We start from the raw sequence: 23,144 nt of genomic DNA on the forward strand, positions 1-23,144 counted from the left end.
CCACACGAATTTAAGTGTCTCCCTTTTGCAGCAAGTTAACAATTTTTTTTTCAAGATTTTATTTATTCATAAGAGACAGAGAGAAAGAGAGGCAGAGGGAGAAGCAGATCAGAGAGCCCCACGCAGGACTCGATCCCAGGACTCTGGGATCATGACATAAGCCGAAGGCAGACGCTTAACCATCTGAGCCACCCAGGCGCCCCAAGTTAACAATTTTATTGGACAACAAGTGTGTCCCTTCTGGTTTTGGTTGTTGGACCCTACAAGGATTAAACTAGATTACACATCTAACACTACATAACGTTTATCCGTGCCTGGTACAGAGGAGGCACACAAAAAATATTTGCTGATGGAATTAATTTGATACACCATGTAGAGGAGCAGTCACTTAAAAGTGGCAAACAAACGGGATTTCGGTATATCCATTTAAATTGTATTTTCTTTTTCTTAACGGAGAGAATGAAGCGTTGAACGGCCAGTGAAGTGGATAGATTCTAAGTGGGCAAAATAAACCCAAAGCGCTCAGCGAACAGATTCAGGCACTAGGAGGCAGAGCTGCGCTAACTTCTCCGAAGGTCCCGCCTCCGCCTCTTTCTCCCTGCCCTGGTCTCCTCCCCGCCTGCGGTGCCTCGTTCCCACTGCGGTCGCCTGGACCGCGATGAAGCAGTTTCCGCCCTAACAGGGGTGGGCCGGCGCCTCCTGCTCTCGCGAGGACTGGCGGTCGAACACATTTCCTCTTTGCTCCAGCGCTGGGTTCCCCGTCACAGTTCCGCCCTTACTACCCCCACTTCCGGCCCGAAAAGCCACCCAGAGAGGGGGTCGCCCCGCGGGGGCGCGGGCAGTGGTCGGGTCTCTCTTTCCTGCCCACCCAAATGCCCCACAACTTCCGCCACCACCGTCTCCTCCGCCGCCGTTCCTTCCGCCACGATCGACGCAAACGAAGCCACACACCCCCAGCTCAGCACGGGAGCTTTATTTCGCTCCGGGACAGGAAAGGGCGGGGAGGAAGCACGCCTCCATCCCCTCGCCCTTGGCTTTTCCCTTCGCCAGCCCGCCTCATCACCACACACCCTCCCGCCTCCGCCGAGGCGAAGCCGCATTCGCCCTGAGAGAGGCGGGGCTGCTCTTCTGGCCCCGCTCTCGCGAGCTCTCAGACCTCTCGCGAGACCCGACGCCCGACTTGTGCGCCCGGGAAACCCCGTTGCTCCCTTTCCCCTGGCTGGCAGCGCGGAGGCCGCACGGTAGGTCCGGCGCTCCGGTTCGGGCTGGGCGCGGGGCGTCAGGGCCCGACTCCCCAGCCGGGAGCGCGTGCCGGGGGGGCTCCGGGGCGACTGCGTGGGGCCGCCCCGCCCCCTGGAGCCGCAGCCACGTGCGAGCGGCAGGCCCGGACATGCCCGGTCGGCGCGGTCCGGGAACCGAGACTGGGCCAGGTGGGCGGCGTGGATGCGTGGGCGCCCCCGATTCGGGGGCTGGGGTCTTCTAGCGTTTCCACAACGGCGCCAGGCCGTGCCTGTGCGACCCGCAGAGACCGTGAGCGGCGGTGAACTCGAGCACCCACAGGCTCCGGGGCCTTTAGGGCCCAGTCCCGAAGCGGGACCTTGGGAAGTAACGGGAGTGCGGCGGTTTCAGTCCGTGGGGGCGAGGCCCCGGCTCCTCTCAGTCGTCTGCACCGGTCCTGAGCTCACGTGCTTGCTGCTCCTCTCTCAGATGCCTGGAGTTACTGTAAAAGACGTGAACCAGCAGGAGTTCGTCAGAGCTCTGGCAGCCTTCCTCAAAAAGTGAGTGTGGGGACCGGGGCTTCACGGCGGATGGAGGCCGTGGTCTTTGCCTGGCTCCTCGGCAGGCGTTGTTTCTCTCCCCGGGGCGGGGGCGGGGGGGGGCTTGTGTGAGGTCTCAGAGTGGAGTCCGCTTGTCTGCGTGAGGCCTGGGTTTGGCTTGTAGCTGGGTTTCAGATGCTTTGTATTCTGGGACACATGGGGCTCCTGGTAACCTACAGTTGTGCTGAGCAGAGGGGATTGGGGGGGGTGGAGTTTGTGCAGACTCCTGAATCGCGCCTTTCTCACTGTTGCCCCAGGTCTGGGAAGCTGAAAGTCCCTGAATGGGTGGACACTGTCAAGCTGGCCAAGCATAAAGAGCTTGCTCCCTACGATGAGAACTGGTTCTACACACGAGCTGGTGAGGAACTGGGGCCTCTGGGGAGTCGGGGCCTGGGTGACCTGTGGCACGCACCATACCTCCCCATTCTGTCTGTGAGCCCAAGATTGCAAGAGAGGTGAAACTCTTAAATTATAGTTGACCTACAGTGTGAGAGGAGAAACCTCAGACTGTCTCTGCGTGCTTGTGTGACACTCGATAACTTCACATTCTGAATCCGTTTCTTCATTTGTAGGAGGTTTATGTAAGGACTGGTGGCTTCCTCTGAGCCTCTACGGAAATCCAGGGTCAAATGAGTGTTCATATTTTACTTAAAGGTGGTGTGTTTTAGAGGGAGGCATTTATCTTTCTATGTTCATGAGGTCTAGACTCAAATTCTTCTCTACTGCTTAACTGTGTGACCTCCATCTGCGTGTGCCTCTTGTGGTCCTCTCTAAAATGGGGCTATGACTGTACCATTGCAGGATTGTAGTGGGAATCAGATGAGCTTATGGTTGTTAAAATGCTGTAAACTGTACCTATGGCAGAGTATTATCTTCAAGAAAAGTTAAAGGTCTTGTTTTTATTCAGATCGTCAGGCCAGCTTTTTCCTTGTCTCTCTAGTTTGTTATTTGTAAGAGGTTAAGGTTTGGCCAGGTCCCTCCTTGCTCTAAATCTTCATAAGTCTCAAGTGCCTAAAAGAAGGCCTTACGGTCACCCTGTAACCATGGCAGCCCCCTCTCTTTATTAGTCTCCCAGTGATGACACCTTGGAAGGAGTGACTTAAATGTAGCATCTGATAGCACAGTGCTAATTTTCACCTGTCCTTGACATTTCAAGTTTCTCCAAGCTGTCACCCCACAAAGGCCTAACTTAGGGATTGGAGGGGGGTGGTCAGTGCAAGATTGTTCAGGTGGCAGCCTCTGCACAGGCCTTCACTAAGGGCCCTCAGCCTCTGCAACTATCAACCTTCCTCTGTGACATAGGGGCTCCGTCCTGGCCAAAGCTTGTCTCCAGATAGGAAGTAGGTGGGAAGCAAGCATTGAGAAAACTTCAGGAAGACCTTGAGAAGAGTTGGCCTCGGTACAAGTTGCCTTGGTACTTCAGAACACGGAGCGTTTCGTAGATTTGTGGTGCACTCGTGCGTGAAGTGTCATGAGATCCACTCTAATTTAGGCTCTAGACTGGGCACAGGGGCCAACATGACTCGGCCACAGCCTCAGACCCTTGAGGATGAAACTGTCAACTCTCGTGTGGGTAGGGTGAGTGGCATATGGTGGGAATCGCTGCTGTGCTTTTAGAAAGAAAATGGGGGGGGCGCCTGCGTGGCTCAGTTGTTAAGCGTCTGCCTTCGGCTCAGGTCATGATCCCAGGGTCCTGGGATCAAGCCCCACATCGGGCTCTCTGCTCAGCAGGAATCCTGCTTCTCCCTTTCCCCCTCCCCCTGCTTGTGTTCCCTCTCTCGCTGTGTTTCTGTCAAATAAATAAATAATAATAAAAAAAAAGTCTTGGGGGAAGAAAAAAGAAAATGGAGCTGGTGGAGGGAAGCTGATGTGACTTCCCCGGGCACATCAGTGTTGGAGCCTGAATGAGACCACCACCCCATCTACCCGTCTTGGGAAGCAAGGCTGCCTGGCCCTGAATGTTCTTTGGCAGTGCCCCAAGAATCAGTTGGTCAAGGCAGCTTTGGATCTAAAATGAGAAATTCTACTAGCTTTTTCTGTATGGTCAGGTAAATATATGTATTTTGCTTAATCTGTCTTACCAAAAACCTCCCAGGTAGTACTGGTGGTTTCTGTTTCATGGTGGTGGTCAGGAAGGTCAAGTAACATGTCAGCTAGTGATGCCCCAGTCTGCCACTCCCACGCCATCACTTGAGGCGGGGTTTCCAGCTCTCTTCCCTTGGCTCATTTCATACTTTATGTTTTTGTAGATGGGGAAAGATTAGTGGGAAATTAGATAAAGACTCTGGGCAGTACACATAGATGAGTCTTACTGTGGCTGTGGTCCCTTTCTGCCCGCTATGCCCCTTCTCTGACAACTCACACTGAGTGTACATCTTCTACCTGCCCTTCTGGTCTCCCTTTTTTAAGATTCCCAAATGCCTTTTTAAGATTTTTTATTTATTTATTTGCAGCCTGATGCAGGGCTTGATCCCAGGACCCCGGGATCACGACCCGAGCCGAAGGCAGACACCTAACTGACTGAGCCACCCAGGTGCCCCCCAAACTCCTTTTTTGACCTCACTTGCCCAGCTGCCTTAGTGGCATAGTATGGGGGTTCTAGACCCAGGTCTGTTAAGTACCTTTTTGTTGGGACACCACCATGCCTATTTGTTTACATCCACACCAGAGGCAGAGTTGCAGTTGTGACAGACCACGTGGCCTACAAAACCGAAAATACTGACTTTGACCCTTGGGGTGCCTGGGTGGCTCAGTCGTTGAGCATCTGCCTTCGGCTCAGGTCATGATCCCAGGGTCCTGGGATCGAGCCCCGCATCGGGCTCCCTGCTTGGCGGGAAGCCTGCTTCTCCCTCTCCCACTCCCCCTGCTTGTGTTCCCTCACTTGCTGTGTCTCTCTCTGTCAAAGAAATAAAATCTTAAAAAAAAAAAAAAAAATACTGACTTTGTCCCTTTATAGGAGAAGTTTGCTAGCCTGGAGTGCTCCCACCTAGTTAGGGTTAGTTCATACTCTGAACAAGTCAAGTCATAGAAGATACTTCATTACCAAAGAGGAAACTGAGGTACAAACAGGTGAAATGACCCTGGGAGAGCATGGCACGCTAACTCCAAAACCAGAGTCAGTGCTGTATTTGCTTTATTCCTTCTCTGGATCATGGGGCCTTGGCCTCTTGTCCCCTCGGGGGTCTGGAACCAAGCACAGTGGGGCAGTGGTCTGTCCTGGGAGGCTGAGCTCTGGCAATAGGTGGTGTGGGGATTGACTTCATGGAGTGACAGGTTCTGATCTCTGGGGGGGGTGGGGGTGATAAAAACAAGGCAAATGGCAGAGCCCACCTGAGGGTGCTCTGGAAAAGGGACAGAGCTATAGGAGTAAGAAGTACCAAGGCACAGTGGTGAAGGGTGAGGTAGGTAGGGCTAGAAAGAACCTGTGTCAGGAGCTGCTCTAAGAGGAGGGGCAGCGTCAAGGAAAGACCATCGTAGGGTTTTGTGAAGGGGGTGTTGCAGTGTGGCCTTGGGCAAGTCTCTTGACTTCTCAATTCTCAGAAGGTCCTGCTTGGGAGGGAGGGGAGACTCCCATTGTGTCTTGTCAGCAAGCAGCTCTGAATTGGGACATCTGAATGCGTTTTATCTACTATAGGATGGAACCTGGTCCTCTCTGCCCCCTGCTGTGTTAGTGGCAGGATCAAGGCCTTGGAGACGTGCAGGAACAAGTTAAGGGGTGACAAGGTCGGGAAAGTGATTCTGTCCTTAGAAGCTTAGCGGAGAAGGGTTGAAGGCAAGATCTATCTGGGAGACCTCCTCTCCCCACTTTGTGACTCTCTAGGTCAGGATGGGATCACAGATCTGAACTTAAAACCAGCTGTTGAGACGCTGAGCTGCAGAGACACTTGTGCAGCTTCCTTGGGCTGTGGTGCTCCAATGCACCGTCCTTTGTGACCGTCCTCCAGCTGGCGGCCCAGTGCTCGTCCCTCCTTAACAGTTGGAGGTGTGGAGTGACTAGTGGTTACTAGGGATGGGATTTCCCAAGAGGAGCACAGCAGAAAGCCTTCAGAGGGACTTAAGGAGAAGCCAGTTGTGATGACACCTGGCTCGCTGTGACCCTCATAAATAGCAGCTAGGATAGCCTGGATTTGCGATGCTACAACTCCACTTCAAAGGGATTGGGACCTGGGTCTCAAGTGGGGTGGGGGTGTGTGAAAAACAGGTCAATATTTTGTAGAACCTCGTGTATTTCGACTGTAATACCTTTTCAGTTTGTGGAGTTAACACTGTGCCTTGTAATGGGTCAGGAAAATAATTATCAACTGGGTTGGGTGGGGGGACACCTAGGCTTGTGACGTCTGACACCACACCAGGTAGTTTTATGCAGCTTTAAAAAAAAAATTAACGGAACCCACCACCCCTTCCTTGAAGAAACTAATATGTTGAACTTGGCTGGAGCTTATTCTCTGCCACTCCTCGGGATTTAAGGAAGTCGTGCCCTTTAGGTACTGTGGCCCAGACCACCTGAATCCGGGGTGGACTCTGAACAGCTGATGAGGAGCAGTGCTGGGATTCAGACCCTGTGTTACCAGACAGCCCAGGGGTTGGCCACCCCTTTTCATGGAGCCCAGATGAGGACCGGGCGGAACGTTGGTCCGGTCTTGGCCAGGCATCTCCTGGGCATCTGTGTGCTTAGGAGTATTCATCTCACCCCCTTCGTGAGGATGTCCTGCTCTCCCCAGCCCTGGGTACAGCCCAAGTGGGAGAGCAGCTCTCCAGCCCAGTCAGGGCGTGGCCTGGGACAGGCTCGAGAGGAAGGGTGGGTGGTAGGTGTTGGGCATGCGAGCTGGTCTTAAAGTCTGGAGTTCTCCAGTGATATCACTGCAAGGGGAGTTTTGGTCTTGGAGGTGTGGGGGGGTAGGGCGTGGGGTAGGAAGAACCAAGGAGAAGAGTTTTAAAGTGAGCAGAGGCCGGAAGCAGTGAAACTGAGGAGCGGTTGTATGGTGGTCCTGATAGGTGGGGAGGATTTCGGCTGTGCTGTGGCTCCCAAAGCCGTGGCTGTATCCGGAGACCATCTTACGGGGGGGGGGGGGGGGAACAAGTGGTGTGGAAGAACTACTCTGGGAGGGGCAGGCTGAGGGGAGGAGTACCCACTTCACCCCCACCCCGAGCTGGCCACACTGGAGGGTCATGGACATGGCCTGGCACCAGCTCTTAGGAGTAAGTAGTTACTGACAGAGTGAATCCTGATTCCCCCTCTGATCTGTAGAACTAAAGCTTACGTGCTGGGCTCTAGGGGCCCTGGAATGACCTGGAGTCCCTGTATCAGGCCCTAATGCCTCCACATTGCGGTGGCCCCCTGAGGTAGAAAGCCCGAACAGTCTGGAGGGGCTGTCCCTCAGAGCTGTGTGACATGAGGCCAGTGAGTATCCTCCGGAGCCTGTTTGCTTTTCTGTGAAGGAGAATAGCAGACTCCTGGGCAGTGCTCACAGCCACGCTCTTCTCAGGGACTGTTACTCCTGATTCTCAGATGAGGGTGAGTGACTTGCCAAGGCCATACCATCAGGCCGGGTCCTGAGGCCATCTTACTGCCTTGGGGGGAGAACGAAAAGCAGATGGCACAGGGCCCGGTGGAGAAGCGGTCCTGTTGAACAGAACAGTGAGGGACCGGGGACTTGCCCAAGCCAGGCTAGGGATGAGAACCCCGTGTCCGTGGGGGTATTCCCATTCCAGGTTGCATGGGGTGTCCGCTCTAGCCCTGAGTTCTCCGGGGCTGAGGGGCTCGGGGAGCTGCACTCAGGTGGCGGCATGGCCCTTCGCATTACCCTGCTGCCCCTCGGGCCTGGGCATGTGGAGATGGCCAGTCCCGGCTTAAGCATTTGCTAGGGTCTACCCGCAGGACAGAGTCCTCCCTCACAGCAGCACAGCTGTGGCAGGCCCTCTGGTCTCCCCGGCTGGGCACAGGGTGCAGGGACGCTTAGCTGCAGGATAGCTAGCGGCGGGGGCCTGGTACTGGGTCTTGGTGTGTGTTCGCAGTTTCCGCAGGCTACATAATGGGAAGAATTAGCGGCCACACACACACAATTGATAGGTGTGTGACCTCGAGCAAGGCCCTTCCTTCGGCCTGCCTCAACTGTGGAGAGGAGTCTTCTGTGCTCGAGAAGGGTCCTCACATCTCCTGCCCACCCCCCCCCCCCCAGCTTCCCCAGCCCGGCACCTGTACCTCCGGGGCGGCGCTGGGGTCGGCTCCATGACCAAGATCTACGGGGGACGTCAGAGAAACGGGGTCATGCCCAGCCACTTCAGTAGAGGCTCCAAGAGCGTGGCCCGCAGGGTCCTCCAAGCCCTAGAGGGGCTGAAAATGGTGGAAAAGGACCAAGATGGGTAAGCAGGGGCAGGGGGATGGCTGGGAACGGGTGGTGAGGAGACTTGGGGTCAGATCACCTGTAATGAAGTTGTCTAGAGCCATCCTTCCCCGCATGGAGAGGTGCCGGGTCTGTCCTGCACGGCGTGCAGCTGCCCCTCAGGCAGGCAGGGGGTTCTGCAGAAAAGCGAACAGTGAGGGGCCTCACCCCGACCTCTCCGGCTGACTACCCTGAGCTCCAGGAAGGTAATTTGGCGACTGTCCGCTTTCATTAGCCTGCTCGTTAACTTTTCCCAATTGATTTTTCGGGGCTTTTGATCTAATGCTTGCACAAACGACACCCCGGCAGCTCCCAGGGGGGCTCCCACTCCTGCCCCCAGCTCGTTAGAATGCAGCCGACCGGGGCCCTCAGTGGGACTTGGCTGGTGTCATGTGGTCCCATGGCCAGGTGCCTTCTTGGGAAGCCTGGCTCACATCTAGGAGGGGCCTGGCAGCGACAGGGCTGAGAGCCTGCACTAATGGGGGGCTGCTTGACTGTTCTCCCACAGGGGCCGCAAACTGACACCTCAGGGACAGAGAGATCTGGACAGAATCGCTGGACAGGTGAGGCCTGGCTGTGCCAGGGCTGGGTCCCTTAGTCACTGCCCGGGGAATTTTTAGAGCCTGGGCTTTGTTAGATCAGAGTTTCCTCCCCTGGAGGTCACAGCCCAGCCTGGTGGGGGTCAGAGGAGGGCTGGCCTGTGGTGGGGGGGGTGGCGGGTGCAGGAGAAAGAACATTTCTGACTGACTTCCTGCTAGAGCTGGTTGGAAATGTGGGTGCTGGAGTGCAGCTGGGCTTGTTTCTCATGCAGGACATGTTCCTGCACACACAACTCCCTCTTCCCAGGTCAGCCTTCTTAGGATTCTGGCTGCACTGTTTCCTCCTATTCTTCATGCTTGCTGAGCACCAGATGGGACGGCTGTGGAGAGGGGGAGGCAAGCCAGCTCAGAACTCAGGTTTCCGTCCAGATGACTGACTGGCTGGACACCTTGGGGCAGAGTCCGTTTGCCTGGAGCCAATCTCCCCGACTGTGGAGCAGTCTCCTCTTGCCAGCCTCAGGGTGGTAGTGAGGGCTGTAGTGAGGGCTCAGTGAGCTACAGCAGCGGGAGCCCCCAGGGCCAGGCGTGAACCCATTGTTGGTTTTCTTCTTTATCATTGACTCAGGCCTCGTAGGAGCTTTGGAGAGGGCTTAGTCACTTAGTCCAGGAGCAGAAGAGAATAGAAGGTGTCAGCCCCCTGGGCGTCCGGGGGCGGCCTGGAAGGAGCTGGTGAACTCTTCCAGGGCAGGGCAGAGCCTGGCACGGACATCCGTGTGGGTGACAGGGCAGTGGGCGTTGCAATCCCACTTCCTGTCTTCGAGTCCCAGTTGACGCTTCTGTAAAATGAGGACGTGCCTGAGGTTGTAGGGATCAGATCGGATGAACGCATGTCAGGCCACAAATCCAGTTGGCTGGTGTCCCTCGGGTGGTGGGTAGCTGCTCCACAGTGCCCGAACGCAGACCCCACGGCCCATCCTGATTACTTCCCCGTCTTTTCCCGCAGGTGGCAGCTGCCAACAAGAAGCATTAGAACAAATGCTGGGTCAATAAATTGCCTCATTCGTAATCCTGGTCTGGGTCTCTGACTGGCTCTCCCCTTCCATTGGGGGGCAGGAGGAAGGAGCACTGCACGGCACTTCTTCCCTCGTGAAAGGGGGGACCTGGGGGGCTGTGGCATCAATAGCCACTAGAGCCTGAGGCCCAGCCTTCCCAACTGAAGCTCTTCTACCCCTAGTGGGCCCTGTGCCCCAGCTGGGCTGGTGGTTGGGTGGGGCCGGGACCTGGAGGCTCTCGCCCCTCCCCCCACATCCTGCCTTTGCAGTTCTCAGTAAGATGAGAAACCGAAAAGAGTGGCTGTTGAAGCAGTGGCCCCGCTTGGGGCCTGCGCTGCAGAGGTGGCTCTCTGTCCCCTGCTGGAACAAAGCAGGAGGGGCAGGTGGCTTCTTCCCTAAAGGAGGTAGACTTGGGACAGCCAGCTTTCACTCCTGGTGGCTCCTTGAGAGTCCCTGGTGTGCACCTTTTGGAGCTATTTGTTCCTGCCCGGAGTTGGGATGGGGTGCCACTTCCCACACCCACCACTGCCCGCAGGGAGGGTTGTGTGAGGCTCTTGCGCGGAGGTTGGGCTGGGCCATCGGGCGGCACCGCCTCTACGGTCCTGCGTGGCAGTTGGCTCTCGGTGCAGCTGGGGTGGGAGCTCTGAAGGGCACCAAGTGGGCATGTGCCAGACCCCAGAAAGCTGAGCCTGGAGAATTGGCCCCATGCTTCCAAACCCACCTCCTCCTCGGGGAACACTACGAAGCAGAGCCTGAGCTGGCTCGGCCAGGTCTCCCGATTTCCCCCAGCCCAAGTTATTGGACCCATTTACTTCCAGTGCGAAGCCTGGGCTTTGAACTCAAGTGACTCGTGTTCGATAACTTCCAGCTCTGACCCTAGTTCTATGCAATCCTGAGCATCTTACTCCCCCTCTGAGCCCTCCACTCCTTGTCTGTGTCACTCCTGAGGGACCTGCAGAGTCACCATATCAATAGTGTCTTGGCTCAGAGCAGTGCACCAAGCACACAACCAGTTACTTGGTGTTCAGGATGGAAAAAATCAAACCAGAGTCCCACATCCGGTGGGGAATGAAGCTGTCATCCCTCCCAGCTCCAGCTCAGAAGTTTGTGCTCCATAAACAGCCTATCACGTGCAAGGCACTTAATAAATATATCACTTAATACAACTAGGCAACCCTGTGAAGGTGCCCAAAAGCACCCGCATTTTGGGTATAGGGAAGTGAGTCACAGGTTGGGTCGTTTGCCCATGTACCACAACGAGGGGGTGGCAAAGCTGGAATTTGAACTTGGGCGAGTAGGCTCTAGCCACTGCAGCTCATTGCCCCATGGAAGTAAGGGAAATGGAAAAACAAGGCCTGAAGGGTTACGTGCCTGGGCATGGCCTTGGGCCAGTCACTCCCTCCCTGTTCTGGGCTCCAATTTCCTTTTTTGTCAACTGAGGAAGAAGACGTCTTGGAGTAGACATGCGAACGCAAGGCAGCAAGGCCCAGGACCTGGTCGGCAGACACCAGCAGTGCTGGCTAAGTGGCCGGTGGGTGGCGTCCCTGCAGGCTGGTCTGGCCTGAGGGCCTGCAATCCAGCAGCTGTGCCTCTGCGGCCACTGGGGGGCAGTCGAGGGCCTGGAAACCGCCTCAGCAGATGGAGAATTCTAGGGCTGCACTATCTGAGCCCAGGGTTTCTTCCTAGGTGGGGGGTCATAAGGAGGAACTAAAGCACGGACGGGCTGGTGACCTGCTATACAGCAAGGGTCGCCGGAGGGAGGGGAACGGGGGAGGGCCCGCAGGCCGGAGAAGGGGAACTGTGTCCTTGCAGCCTCACGAGGGGCACAAGGGGGGCGGAGGGCCCAGATTACCAGAGAAGAAACTGAGGCCCAGACAACCAGTCGGCTGACAGAGCGGAGATTCAAACACAGGAATCACGAACTCTTGAGGCCCATGTTCCTCTGTGTAGGTGACAGTTGCATTTTGTTTTTTTAATTATGAAATGCTTCAAGCATGCAAAATAGCATACCTATTAATGTAAGAAAGACCCGTGGACCCGCTACCCAGCTTAAGAAGTAAAACAAGACCTAAAGCCAAGACAGGCAAAGCCCTCCTCCCGTCCCCCAGAGGGAACCCCTCTCGGGAATTGGGTGTCACTCACCTGCATGGGTTCACACCTCCACTACGGAGGCACGTCCCTAACGGCACCCGATGTTTCGCCTTTTGAAAACAAGTCAACTGTTGCATGCTGCATGTGTTGTGTCATTTTCATGTCATTTCTGAGACGCAGCTGGGTTGATGAGTAGAGCTCCGTCTTTTTGCCTGCTGAGTACTTTACTGGCTGCCCACGTCACCCCGTGTGCATCCCGTTCTCCCGCACGTGGACTTTTTGTTTCCACTTTTGCTACCAAAAATCTCCCTGCGGTGAATTTTTTCCCTGTGTGTCTCCTTGTGTGCACATGTGATGGTCCCCTAACTGCTCACAAACCTCTCAACAATCTCCTGTGACTCCTCAGACTCCGTTTCCTTCCACGTGACCTAAAATGCTGCCCAACGGCAGGTGGGCACACACAAGTGACTCTGAATCTCTGCTCCACCACTCCCAAGCTGTGCTACACCCGGCGAGTGATGGCATCTCTCTGGGCCTGTTTCCTCTAAAATGGCGGGTGGCCTACCTTGCCCACTTGTGGGGAGGCTGACTCACGTCAAGAGCCCATCGTGGCTCTCACTCCTCGGGTGCTGGGAACAGCATCTCATGGCACAACACTGGGGAGATATTCTTATGCTCATCTCTCAGATGAAAAATGCCAAGGCTGGGGGCGCCCGGCTGGCCAAGTCAGTAGAACGTGTGACTCTTGACCTCGGGGTTGTGAGTTTGAGGCCCACATTGAGAGTAGAAATTACAATTTTAAAAAAAAAATTTTTTTTTTAATGCCAAGGCTCAGAAGAGGAAGCCACCACCTAGTCATACAGCTGGTCGACCTGCCCCATTTATTCGTCCTGAGCATTAATAGGGGCCACGTTTTACTGAGCACCTACTATGGGCTGGGCCCTGTGTTCAGAACTTTGCATGCACAACCCCTTTAAATCCTGGATTCCGGGACGCCTGGGTGGCTCAGTTGGTTAAGCGACTGCCTTCGGCTCAGGTCACGATCCTGGAGTCCCAGGATCGAGTCCCGCATCAGGCTCCCTGCTCAGCGGGGAGTCTGCTTCTCCCTCTGACCTCCCCCCTCTCATGTGCTCTCTCTCAAAATAAATAAATAAATAAATAAATAAATCCTGGATTCCAACGCCAAGAAGGGAGGACATGGAGGCTCAGAGAGGAGATGAGCTTTGCCTAGGGCCGGTGAGGAGTGGAGAGCAGGCTCAGAACCACCACCCTGACAGACCATCTGCGGGCACAGGCACCTCGAACTCTGGCTCCCTCGGGCTTCCGTCCCAGGGCTGGCCAGTGACGAGCCAGGCCTTGAACTGGTCTCTTTCCCCCACCCAGCAGCCTCCCCCCAGGGGAATTGTGGCCACAGGTGCAGGGAGCAGTTTCTCTCCACTCCGGGCCTGAAGCACACAGGCAGGGGCTGCCCCCGGGGCCCACAGCTGAAGGAGGATCCGGCAGTGGGGCCATTGGAGCCCATCTCCGGCAGGACTGGGCAGGAAGTAGGGCGGGGTTGCCGAGGTGGAATCTGGTACCCCAGGACTGCTGCGACCCAGACTAACCAACCCACTGGGAGAGATGCCTGGGGGTCCCGGAGTCCTCCGAGCGCTGCACGCCACCATCTTTCTCCTCTTCTTAATCTCTGCTGTTGGCCTGGGTACGTGGCTAACAGGCTGGTGCTGGGGGTTGGGGGGTGGCGGGGCAGGGAGGACTGCGGAGGCTGGAGAGAGGGCAGAGGCAGAGAGAAAGTCACTGCCCAGGGGGTGAGGAGCCAGCAGGTGTGTGCATGGGGGGGGGGGGGGGGGGTAGGGGGGTGGCGCAGTGCTGGGAAAGCCCTTGAAGAAACTGCATCCACCTGCTTGACCGTCCCAAGCAGGCCGCAGGTCCGAGGGGAGGCCGGAGGGGGCTCAGCAAAGTTGAAGGGGCATCTACAGCCACATGGAAGGAGACAGGGGCAACAGACGACCTCCCCACCCCCCTCAACGCCACAGGTCAAAATAAGGAACTAAGGTTGCCCTTGACTGAGCTCCAGAGCTAGGGGCAGGAAGGGGACTTGGGGAGCGGCGCTCAGCTTCAGAGAGAAGAAACAGCTTTCTCCTTCTCTGCCTTGAATCTCAGTCACCCCACTGCGTCGGGAGCCCCTTTTCAGTGCTGGGGAAGGGGGCACCTCATCAACACTGCCCTCCAGGCTGCCCCACCCCCACCCAAGCAATACCAGCTGGTGGGGCTGTGACTCTGAGGTTGCTGCCTCTTTCCCCACCTCTTCCTCCTCCTCTCTTCCTCACCTCCCACCTCCTCCCTCCAGAAGAGGCTGAGCCAGCCTTTTGGGCTGGCCTGGGGGGCTGGAAGCTGGGGTTTCCCCAGCAGCCAACCCACTTTGCCGAGGCCCTCCCCTAACTCCCAGCGCAGCCGCCAACTGAACTCACTCCTGACCCAGATTGACACAAGCCGAGAATGAGGGGTGAGCCTGAGGTCACAGGGCAAGGCAGGCCCCAAGGCTCAGGGTCTGGAACGCCAGCCACTTTTGCTGCCCTGGTGTGCCAGGCAACCAATCTGCGCTCCCTGGGCCTCAGCTGTCCCACCTGTAAAATGGGACAACGAGAGAACCTACCTCTAAGGCTTTTGTGAAGATTACACCAGCTAAAGTACCAGGTGCCAGGCAGGGCTGAGGGTGGGAAGGTGAGCCTGGAAGGCCTTCAGGAGGAGGTGATGCCCAAACTGATTATGGACGGCGCTCCCTGGACAGGGCCCTTCTACCATTAGGAAGCCAAGTATCCAAACACCTGTGAGTTCAGTGGGGCCAAAGCACAGAGCGCAGGTGGGGAGGGTGGCGAGAGGTGGCGCTGGAGAGGTGAGTGGGGGACCCGCAGGGGTGTGTCCCCATGCCAGGGTGTCTTACCCTCCTCCCCCAGGATGTCCTCCTCCCCCACAGGTGTGCCCTCTCTCTGTTCCCCTCGGTACTACCATACTACTCTCCCCCCAGCGGCAGCCTCACTCCCAACACTGTGTGCCCCCTCCCCCACCCCACTCTCTTCCCCAGGAGTGTCCTCAACCCCCACCCCCACCCCACGCACTCCAGGGTGCTGCCGCTGCGGGGGGGGGGGGGCGCCAGGGCTGGGGCCTGTGTCCCCACCCGCAGTCCCCGACTCCTCCGCCTCTCCGCAGGCCCCGGGTGCCAGGCCCTGTGGGTGGACGGGGGCCCGCCCTCGGTGACCGTGAGCCTGGGCGATACGGTCCACCTGCAGTGCTTGCACAACGGCAGCAGGCCCGGCACCACCCTCAACATCACCTGGTGGCGCGTCCTCCAAGGCAACGCCACCTGGCCCGACATGTTCTGGAGCTATGGCCAAAAGCCCCACGGTGAGCTGACCATCCGCACGGTGAACAAGAGCCACATAGGCATGTTCAGGTGCCAGGTGGAGGAGACAAGCCCCAACCAGAAAGTCCTCAGCTTCCAGCAGTCCTGCGGCACCTACCTCCGCGTGCGCGGTGAGTGCCGGCCCCGGGCATCCAGGGCACCCATCGTGGGCATCCCCGCTCCCAGCTCACACACGCTGCGGGGGCGGGGGGGGGGTCTTCAAGGGGTCTCGGCCTTGCCGGGGGCAGGGCTGGGAAGCCAGGAGGGCAGGAGGCACCTGTGCTCTGAGCAGCACCCCCTCCTCACAGAGCGGCTCCCCAGACCCTTCCTGGACATGGGAGAGGCCACCAAGAACAACATCATCACAGCCGAGGGCATCATCCTGCTCTTCTGCGCCGTGGTGCCTGGGACCCTGCTGCTGTTCAGGGTGAGCCGCTGGGGACCCGGGCCCTCCAAGGCTGAGGTCCCCTCCTAAAATGGGAGAGTGACAGCACCCTCACAGGGCTGAGGGGCACATGAATTCATTCCATGACAGGATTTTAAAGGGTGCGTGGCCCAGAAGGGCATCCTTGCTCAGTCTCCCCTCAAGGTTGTCCTCCCTCCTCCCACCCCCCAGGTATACCTCACTCTCCCCCCGCCCCAGCCCTGGTGTCTCACTCTAACCCCCCCAACCAGGAGTGCAGTGGCCCTCCAGATGTAGCCAGGGAAGATGGGGGCTGGCTGTCCTCCCGGAGCCTCTGACCTGCACCAGCCCCGCCTTAGGCCATGGGACTGCCACTGCCATTTCTGTGAGAGCTGTTATTCGTGCAAGAGCAATAAGGCAGGGACCCAGAGACACCTGCCACTCACCCGCGGTGTGGCTTTGGGTGCGTCCCTTTCCCCCTCTGGTAAAGCACCTCTCCGGCATCCAGGAGGTTTGTTCGGAAAACATATTCTCCCCTCACACCCCCTCACTGAGGCTCCCAATCCCCCCCTCCTCCCAGAAACGATGGCAGAACATGAAGTTTGGGGTGGACACCCAGGATGACTATGAAGATGAAAACCTTTATGAGGTGAGTGGTGGGTGGGGACAGGTGAGGGGCAGGTGCATTGGGGTTCTCGTGGGGGTCCTCCCTGGGGTCGTCTAGGGGCAGGGGTCTGGGCGTCAGGGCGCTGAGCTCCCCCCCCACCACGTGTTCACCCCAGGGCCTGAACCTGGATGACTGCTCCATGTACGAGGACATCTCCCGAGGCCTCCAGGGCACCTACCAGGACGTGGGCAGCCTCCACATTGGAGACGGGGACGTCCAGCTGGAGAAGCCGTGACCCTGTGGGCTGCCCCCAGGCAGATGTGCTGCGAGCTCTGGTGTCCCCCCACCCCTTCCTGTTCTCTTTTCATAATCTTTCTCCCCCGCGAGTGTCCTGACTGAACTTCCCCCTTGAGTGTGTCTGCTCTTCTTCCCTCTAGACTGTCCTCATCCCCTGCACACACCCCAATTCAGCCCTCCTCCTGCTGCTTTTCCCAGCCTCCCCCCACACCCAGCGGGTAATGAGCCCTTAATCGCTGCCTCTAGGGGAGCTGATTGTAGAGCCTCCGTGTCACCTCCCCCTCCCTGCTCTGTCATGGCCACTTAGTGATAATAAATCCTTCCCAACTGCAGACCTTGGCAGGAGTCATGGATCTCATGGGGATGCTCCCCTCCTCTGGTGGGACCCAGGAGTCCAGGCCCCTGGCCTCCTTCTCTTTCAGACCCAGGATCCTGCTCCCACCCCCCCCACCCCCCCATCAACCCCTGCCCACTCCCTGCACCTGGGGCCAGGTAGCCAGAGAGAAATAGGAAGTGTTTGGGGAAGCATCTCACCCTAGGCTATGTTCCTGAGCAGGGAGGGGACACAGAAAGGAGCCAGGTGACCATATTTATTTATGCCTATTTCAGTCCCACAAACACAGGCGCCTGTCTGGTGGGGCTGGTACCCGATTCTGACTACAGCCAGGCCACACCTATTATTCTCTGGGAATGGACTTGCAGCAGGGGCATCTGGAGAGTCTGTGGCTCTCCTCTGGGGATGGGGGGGAGCCCTGGGGGGCTCAGGGACGCAGGGTTTCTGGGAGAGGGGAGAGAGACCGAGACACAGAGAGATAGTGATGGAGGCACAGAGCAAGTGAAGAGAAAGACAATGACAAAGATACGGGGACAGAGAGAAAGCAGGAGAGAGAGAAAGGAAAGAAGGGTCCATAGAAAAATGGACACGGAGAGGCTGACCCCTGGGACTCTAGAGAAAGCAATGGTTGGGGCAATGACCGAGGTGGCCATGCAGAAAGATACAGAGACCCGGAGAGGGGAAGACAAGAGATGCGACAGAGGGGAGGGACAGCGCGGAGAAGCAGGGGCCCGGGAGCGGGAGGAAAAGACCCCCCACGGAGAAAGGAGCGACGACAGAGGGGCAGACAGAGAGGGACGCGGACAGAAACACGCACAGCGAGGCGAAGAAAGAGAGGAAGACCAAGAGACCCAGACGGAAAGCAGGGGAGGCTGTGGCGAGCCGGCCCCCACCCCGCCGGGGAGGCGATGGCGGACACCCGGCAGAGGCGAGAAACGGAGCCCGCGGTCCGCGGACAGACAGACGGACAAAGCCGGGAGGAGCCGGGCGGGGCCGGGGCGGGGCCGGGGCCGCGGGTCCCCCGCCAGGCGGGGAAAGGAGGGGCCGGGCGGGCGGCGAGAAGGGGAAGGAAGCGGAGGTGCCGGGCGGGCGCGGGGCGCGGGCAGGAAGCGGGGAGGGGCGGCGGGGCGGGGGCCTCCGGAAAAACGCCCCAACTTCCTGCCCCGCCAGAGCCAGGAAGCGGGAGCCGGGACGCAGGGCCCGGGATCGCCGAGCCCGACCTCGGGCGCCCCGCCGGTCACGTCCCCGCGCGGACTCCAGGTACACTGTCCCTGGCCCCGCCCGGCCTCCCGCCCCTCGGCTGCCGGGGGAAGTGAGGAGGAGGAGGGAGAGGGCGGGGGCGCTGCCGGCGGTGCAGGGGCCTCAGAGCCAGCGGCCGCCCCTCCCCGGGCCTCAGTTTTCCCATCTGTCAAAGGGGGCAAAGAGAGGAGAACTAATACCTGCCGAGTGCCCAGTAAGTGGGGATGAGGGGTGCGAGGCCGGGGTCAAGGCCTCCCAACTGTCCAGCGGAGGACGGATGATCACTCCCATTGTACGGGTGGGGAAACTGAGGCTCAGGGAGCGGAACCGACTCGTCCCAGGGTACACACGCCGTGAGACCGAGTGGAGTTGGGATTTGAACTTGCAGGTGCTTTCAAGCACCGTCCTCCAACCCCACATGCTTTAGGGCCACCGAAAAAGAAAAACGTCAATAACCACGCCGTAGGCCGCCGTGAAGCTGGAAGTTGCAGAGCGCGCTTGAGAGCATTTTTTGGAAAGCTCTTTTTCTGGGCCATTAATTATAGCTTGAGAGATGGGTTGTAGGGGACAGAACTGGAGATCTTCCCCCATTGTACAGGTGGGAAGACTGAGGCTCGGAAAGAAATAATTACTTTTTCCAGGTTACACGGCTTGTCCGCGGGAAAGGTACGCTGGAACCCAGGAGTTTTGCTTTACAGCCCCAGCACAAAGTGTGTGGCCGGGGCGGTGGGGGTGCCGGGAAAATTAGTGTACGCCTTGGAAATTCAGCTGTTTCCGGAGTTAGGAAAGCAAGATAGGGTGGGGAACCCAGGCCGGAGACTAAGGGCCAGGGGCGAGTCGGAGATGTCGGATCGAGCCCTGGGTCGGGGGGCTGGAACCACTCTCTAGTGGGGCTGGGGGGCGGGGGCGGGGGGCGGGGCACAGTAGAGTGACAAGGGCAGTCGAGATACGGAAACGCCAGCCCTCCAAGGCAGGCCAGAGCGGCCCTTTCTGGCCAGCGTGGCGCCGTGGAGAGCTAGAGCGGCCGGCGGGAGGAGTAGAGTCGGTCGGGCAAGAACCAGGCAGCAGCCAGGCTAGAGCGGCTGGCGGGAGGAGTGGAGCTGGAAGCAAAGGTAGACGCTGGGGCAGCTAGAGCGACTCGGAGGCGGGGGTGGGGGACCCCGGAGCCGGCGCGCAGAGGCTTCGGTTCTGGCGGCTGCGGTGGGTTCTCCTACGACCAGGAGCAGGTGAGGGATGCGGCCCCCGGCGGGCGTCAGACCCTGACTCCGCAGGTCCGCCCCATCATCCCTGGCCGTGCGCACCGCCACGTCCCGTGTAGTAGGATTTGGGGCCCGTGTAGACCCGCCACGTCCCACGTAGGATTTGGGGCTGGTGTAGATGCGCCACGTTCCGTATAAATTACAAGGGCCTATAGACCCACCAGCTTCCTGCTAGTCCCCCCGCCACGGAAACTCGGCTTCTTATAGATGTGGGGTCCCCATCGGTCAGTAGCACCCCCTAGAATCCTGGGCCCTGTAGATCCTGGGTCTTGGGACCACCACATGCTCCTGTAGAATTCTGCTCCCCTTTTAAGTCTCCACAGGTCCCGCAGACTGGCTGCTTTACATATGGAATCATGACCCGGTGTGCTTCTCAGCCCCGAGTAGATCCATCTGTTTGAACTTACCAATAGAATCTGGAGCCTTATACATTCCAAGGGCCCCTCGTGGACTTACCTTGACTACTCTGTATTTTAAGTTCTTTAAGGCTCCCGGAGGTTCTTGGGGACCAGGGTCATCCACTCAATGTCTTATAGACCCCGAACCTTGCATAGAATCCAGGCGCCCATGTAGTCCCCGACTGGTGCCTGCTTTGCTCTAGGACCCTCACCTCTCTAAGAACCTTCTAAACCTTCCCTGACCACCACCACCCCCAGTCCCATGCACACAGTGTCCCCTCTGCTGGGCCGTAGGCCTTTTCAGTTGCCTACAGATCCATCTGACAGCTTCAGCGTATGATTACCCTTTGTGGTACCCCCTCACCGTCTATCTCCTAAGCAGCCAACCCCCCACCTTCCCTTCCAGAATGCTCTCTTGAGCCCTAAGCCTCTGTGGAGCAGCCTGAGCAGCAACCTGCACTCCTGCCTAAGTCACAGTGCCCACACACCCCTGACTTTCCCAGACACCAACTTTGGTTCAGATTTTAGTTTCCTAAGGTTGGGGTGGGGGTTCCCCATGCTCTGAAGCAGCACATTCTGATAGTTAAATGCATAAACTGGAGCCAGACTGCTTGGGTCTGAATCCTGGCTCTGTCTCTGATGAGCTGTGCTTCAGTTTCCTCTTCCGAAAAATGAAGGTAGTTATAAAACTGACCTCCAGGAGTCATTTAGAGGATTAAATGAGTTAATACCTGTAAAGCAGTAATGTTAGGCTTGCTATATACTTAATAGCACGTATTAAACGTTAGCTACTGTTTCGTATTTCCGTGGTGAGGAATGAAGGAGATAATATGTATCATAGTGCGTGATTCGGGGCCTGCCTGGCACTGAGCATTTGCTCACATACCGTGTGTCCTCTCCTTTGCGCTTTTTGGAATCTCCCTGCCTCTGTTGAGCCCCACCCCGCCTCCGCCCCAAGTGGGGTGAGCATGGACCTTCCATGTGCGCAGTCATGTTTTCCAGCCCAGAAGTTGCAGCTGGTGGCCTGGTGAAGGTTTTCCATCTCGAATGGGAATACTAATCGCATGGGGTGCTTGTGGTTGTGAGCATTAAGTGAGTTCAGATGTGAAGCACTTGGAGCAATGCCTAGCACACTGTAAGTGCTAGGTAAGTTTAGCTTTTGTAATAATCACTTTTTTTTTTTTTTTTTGGCGTTGGTTTGCAAGTTTATTTACGTGAAGATTTAACAGTGCTCAAATCTTAAATTACCTAAGCTTGAAGTTGGACAGAGACACTCTATGGAAGAGAATAAAAATGTCGTGTGCTCTGGGGAACCCATGGGATGGCACAGGGATACTCCAGAAAGCATCATTGTTTCATGATCATAATCAAAATCATAGCCACCATTTATTGAGTGCTAGGGAGGAGGCCTGTGGAGGAGGCAGAAGGGTGAGTCTCAGGCAACCAGGGTTATAAATAGCTTTGGGTCGTGGGGGGAGCCCCCACCCCACCCCACTGGTCCACCCCACCCCATCTCCACAGCTCCTTCCTGCCTGACACGGGCTCTCGTGGCATTAGTCAGACTAATTAAAGACAAAGAAGAGGGTGGTGGGAAGACGCAGGGGGAAGCGGAGACTCTAAGGGAGACAAGATGGGAGAGCCAGCAAGAGATGGGGGAGAGAGAGAGCGAGAGATGAGGGACAGCACATGACACAGTGACTCGAGAGGACTCAGGTGGCCGCAGAACCAGATGTGGGAAGACAGGCAGAAACACTGACAGAGGGGAAAGACAGCGACAGAAGCAGGGTTAGGGCGAGGTGGCTGAGGGGGAGGGGAGGCAGTGCTGGTGGGAAAGTGAGACAGGTCTGAAGGGAGGGAGAGAGGGAAGGAGACAGGGAGAAGAGAGGCAAAGACCTAAGGCACATTCAAGGGACAGACAGCAAGAGAGAGCTGGCTGGGGAGGGAAAGCCAGCGGGACAGACGGATGCAGGGCAAGGAAGACAGACACACCTGGGGGATGAGCTGGCTGAGGACCAAACCTTATTTTCTGGGATTGGAAGAGGGGGAAGATACCAGGTCCCTGAGGGAAAGCAACTTACGGGTTTAGGGAAGGAGGTTCAGAGTTTTGTTTTCTTATGTGGGGAGAGTTGGGGGGTTGGGGGATTTGCCTTTAGATTTCCTGTCACAGGAAGTGGGGCTGGTGGGTTCAGAGGCAACATCCGGCCCCAAGCCTGTCAGGTCTAGGAGAGCCCCCCCACACCCCACTTATCTCCTTTCTACCTTTCCTTTAACCTTCCCAACTCTGCTAGCCTCCAAGCCCTGCCTCCCTAGGACCCAGCCTGCAGCCCCCTCCTCCCTCGGACCCAGGAGTCCAGGCCCCCCACCTCTCCTTCCTCAGACCCAACCTGCAGCCCACTCCTCTCTTAGACCCAGGAGTCCAGACCCCCAGCCCCTCCTCCCTCAGACAAGGGGTCCAGACCCCCAGCCCCTCCTCCCTCAGACCAGGGGTCCAGACTCCCAGTCTCTCCTCCCTCAGACCCAGGAGTCTAGACTCCCAGTCCCTCCTCCCTCAGACCCAGGAGTCTAGACTCCCAGCCCCTCCTCCCTCAGACCCAGGAGTCCAGACTCCTAGTCCCTCCTCCCTCAGACCCAGGAGTCCAGGCCCCCAGCCCCTCCTGCCTCAGACCCAAGAGTCCAGACTCCCAGCCCCTCCGCCCTCAGACCCAGGAGTCCAGATCCCCAGCCCCTCCTGCCTCAGACCCGAGAGCCCAGGCCCCCAGCCCCTCCTGCCTCAGACCCAAGAGCCCAGGCCCCCAGCCCCTCCTGCCTCAGACCCAAGAGTCCAGACTCCCAGTCCCTCCTCCCTCAGACCCAGGAGTCCAGACCCCCAGCCCCTCCTCCCTCAGACCAGGGGTCCAGACTCCCAGCCCCCTCCTCCCTCAGACCCCGGAGTCTAGGCCCCCGGCCTCTTCTTCCTCAGACCCAAGACCCAGCCTGCAGCCCCCTCCTCCCTCAGACCCAGGAGTCCAGGCCCCCAGCCTTCCTCCCTCAGACCCAGGAGTCAAGGCCCTCAGACCCAGGAGTCCAGACGCCCAGCCCCTCCTCCCTCAGACCCGGGGTCCAGACTCCCAGCCCCTCCTGCCTCAGACCCAGGAGTCCAGGCCCGCAGCCCCTCCTGCCTCAGACCCAGGAATCCAGACCCGCAGCCCTTCCTCCCTCAGACCCAGGAGTCTAGGCCCCCGGCCTTTTCTTCCTCAGACCCAAGATCCAGCCTGCAGCTCCCTCCTTCAGACCCAGGAGTCCAGACTCCCAGCCCCTCCTGCCTCAGACCAGGGGTCCAGACTCC

General features: G+C 57.8%; 3 protein-coding genes across 10 annotated transcripts in view; all 3 read left to right on the forward strand.

The window, feature by feature from the left end:
• Positions 1 to 1,106: 1,106 nt before the first annotated feature.
• On the forward strand, positions 1,107 to 9,805 carry RPS19 (ribosomal protein S19). The gene is made up of 6 exons (XM_032388684.1): positions 1,107 to 1,241; positions 1,708 to 1,778; positions 2,075 to 2,175; positions 7,997 to 8,180; positions 8,709 to 8,763; positions 9,743 to 9,805. Exons 2-6 carry the CDS (start codon positions 1,708 to 1,710, stop codon positions 9,767 to 9,769), a joined length of 438 nt encoding a protein of 145 aa, XP_032244575.1. The 5' UTR covers positions 1,107 to 1,241; the 3' UTR covers positions 9,770 to 9,805.
• A 3,611-nt stretch (positions 9,806 to 13,416) lies between these two features.
• On the forward strand, positions 13,417 to 16,911 carry CD79A (CD79a molecule). 2 transcript variants are annotated; one of them, XM_032387939.1, is made up of 5 exons: positions 13,417 to 13,581; positions 15,090 to 15,413; positions 15,591 to 15,709; positions 16,266 to 16,334; positions 16,468 to 16,911. In XM_032387939.1, the coding sequence occupies exons 1-5, from the start codon at positions 13,503 to 13,505 to the stop codon at positions 16,585 to 16,587; spliced, it is 711 nt and encodes a 236-aa protein (XP_032243830.1). In that variant the 5' UTR covers positions 13,417 to 13,502; the 3' UTR covers positions 16,588 to 16,911. The 2 variants fall into 2 exon arrangements, with proteins under 2 accessions (XP_032243830.1, XP_032243831.1); XM_032387940.1 differs by having other exon boundaries at positions 13,503 to 13,581; positions 15,090 to 15,284; positions 16,468 to 16,587.
• Positions 16,912 to 18,035: 1,124 nt separating this feature from the next.
• Positions 18,036 to 23,144, forward strand: part of ARHGEF1 (Rho guanine nucleotide exchange factor 1) — a 19,441-nt gene continuing 14,332 nt past the window's right edge. For 4 of the 7 annotated variants that reach the window (XM_032388652.1, XM_032388658.1, XM_032388657.1 and 1 more), the window contains exon 1: positions 18,036 to 18,183. The gene's annotated coding sequence lies outside the window, so the exon portion shown is untranslated. The other 3 variants (XM_032388656.1, XM_032388654.1, XM_032388653.1) reach the window with 3 other exon arrangements.

Source organism: Phoca vitulina, unplaced genomic scaffold (assembly GCF_004348235.1).
Source record: "Phoca vitulina isolate PV1807 unplaced genomic scaffold, GSC_HSeal_1.0 scaffold52, whole genome shotgun sequence".
Classification (NCBI taxonomy): Eukaryota; Metazoa; Chordata; class Mammalia; order Carnivora; family Phocidae; genus Phoca; species Phoca vitulina.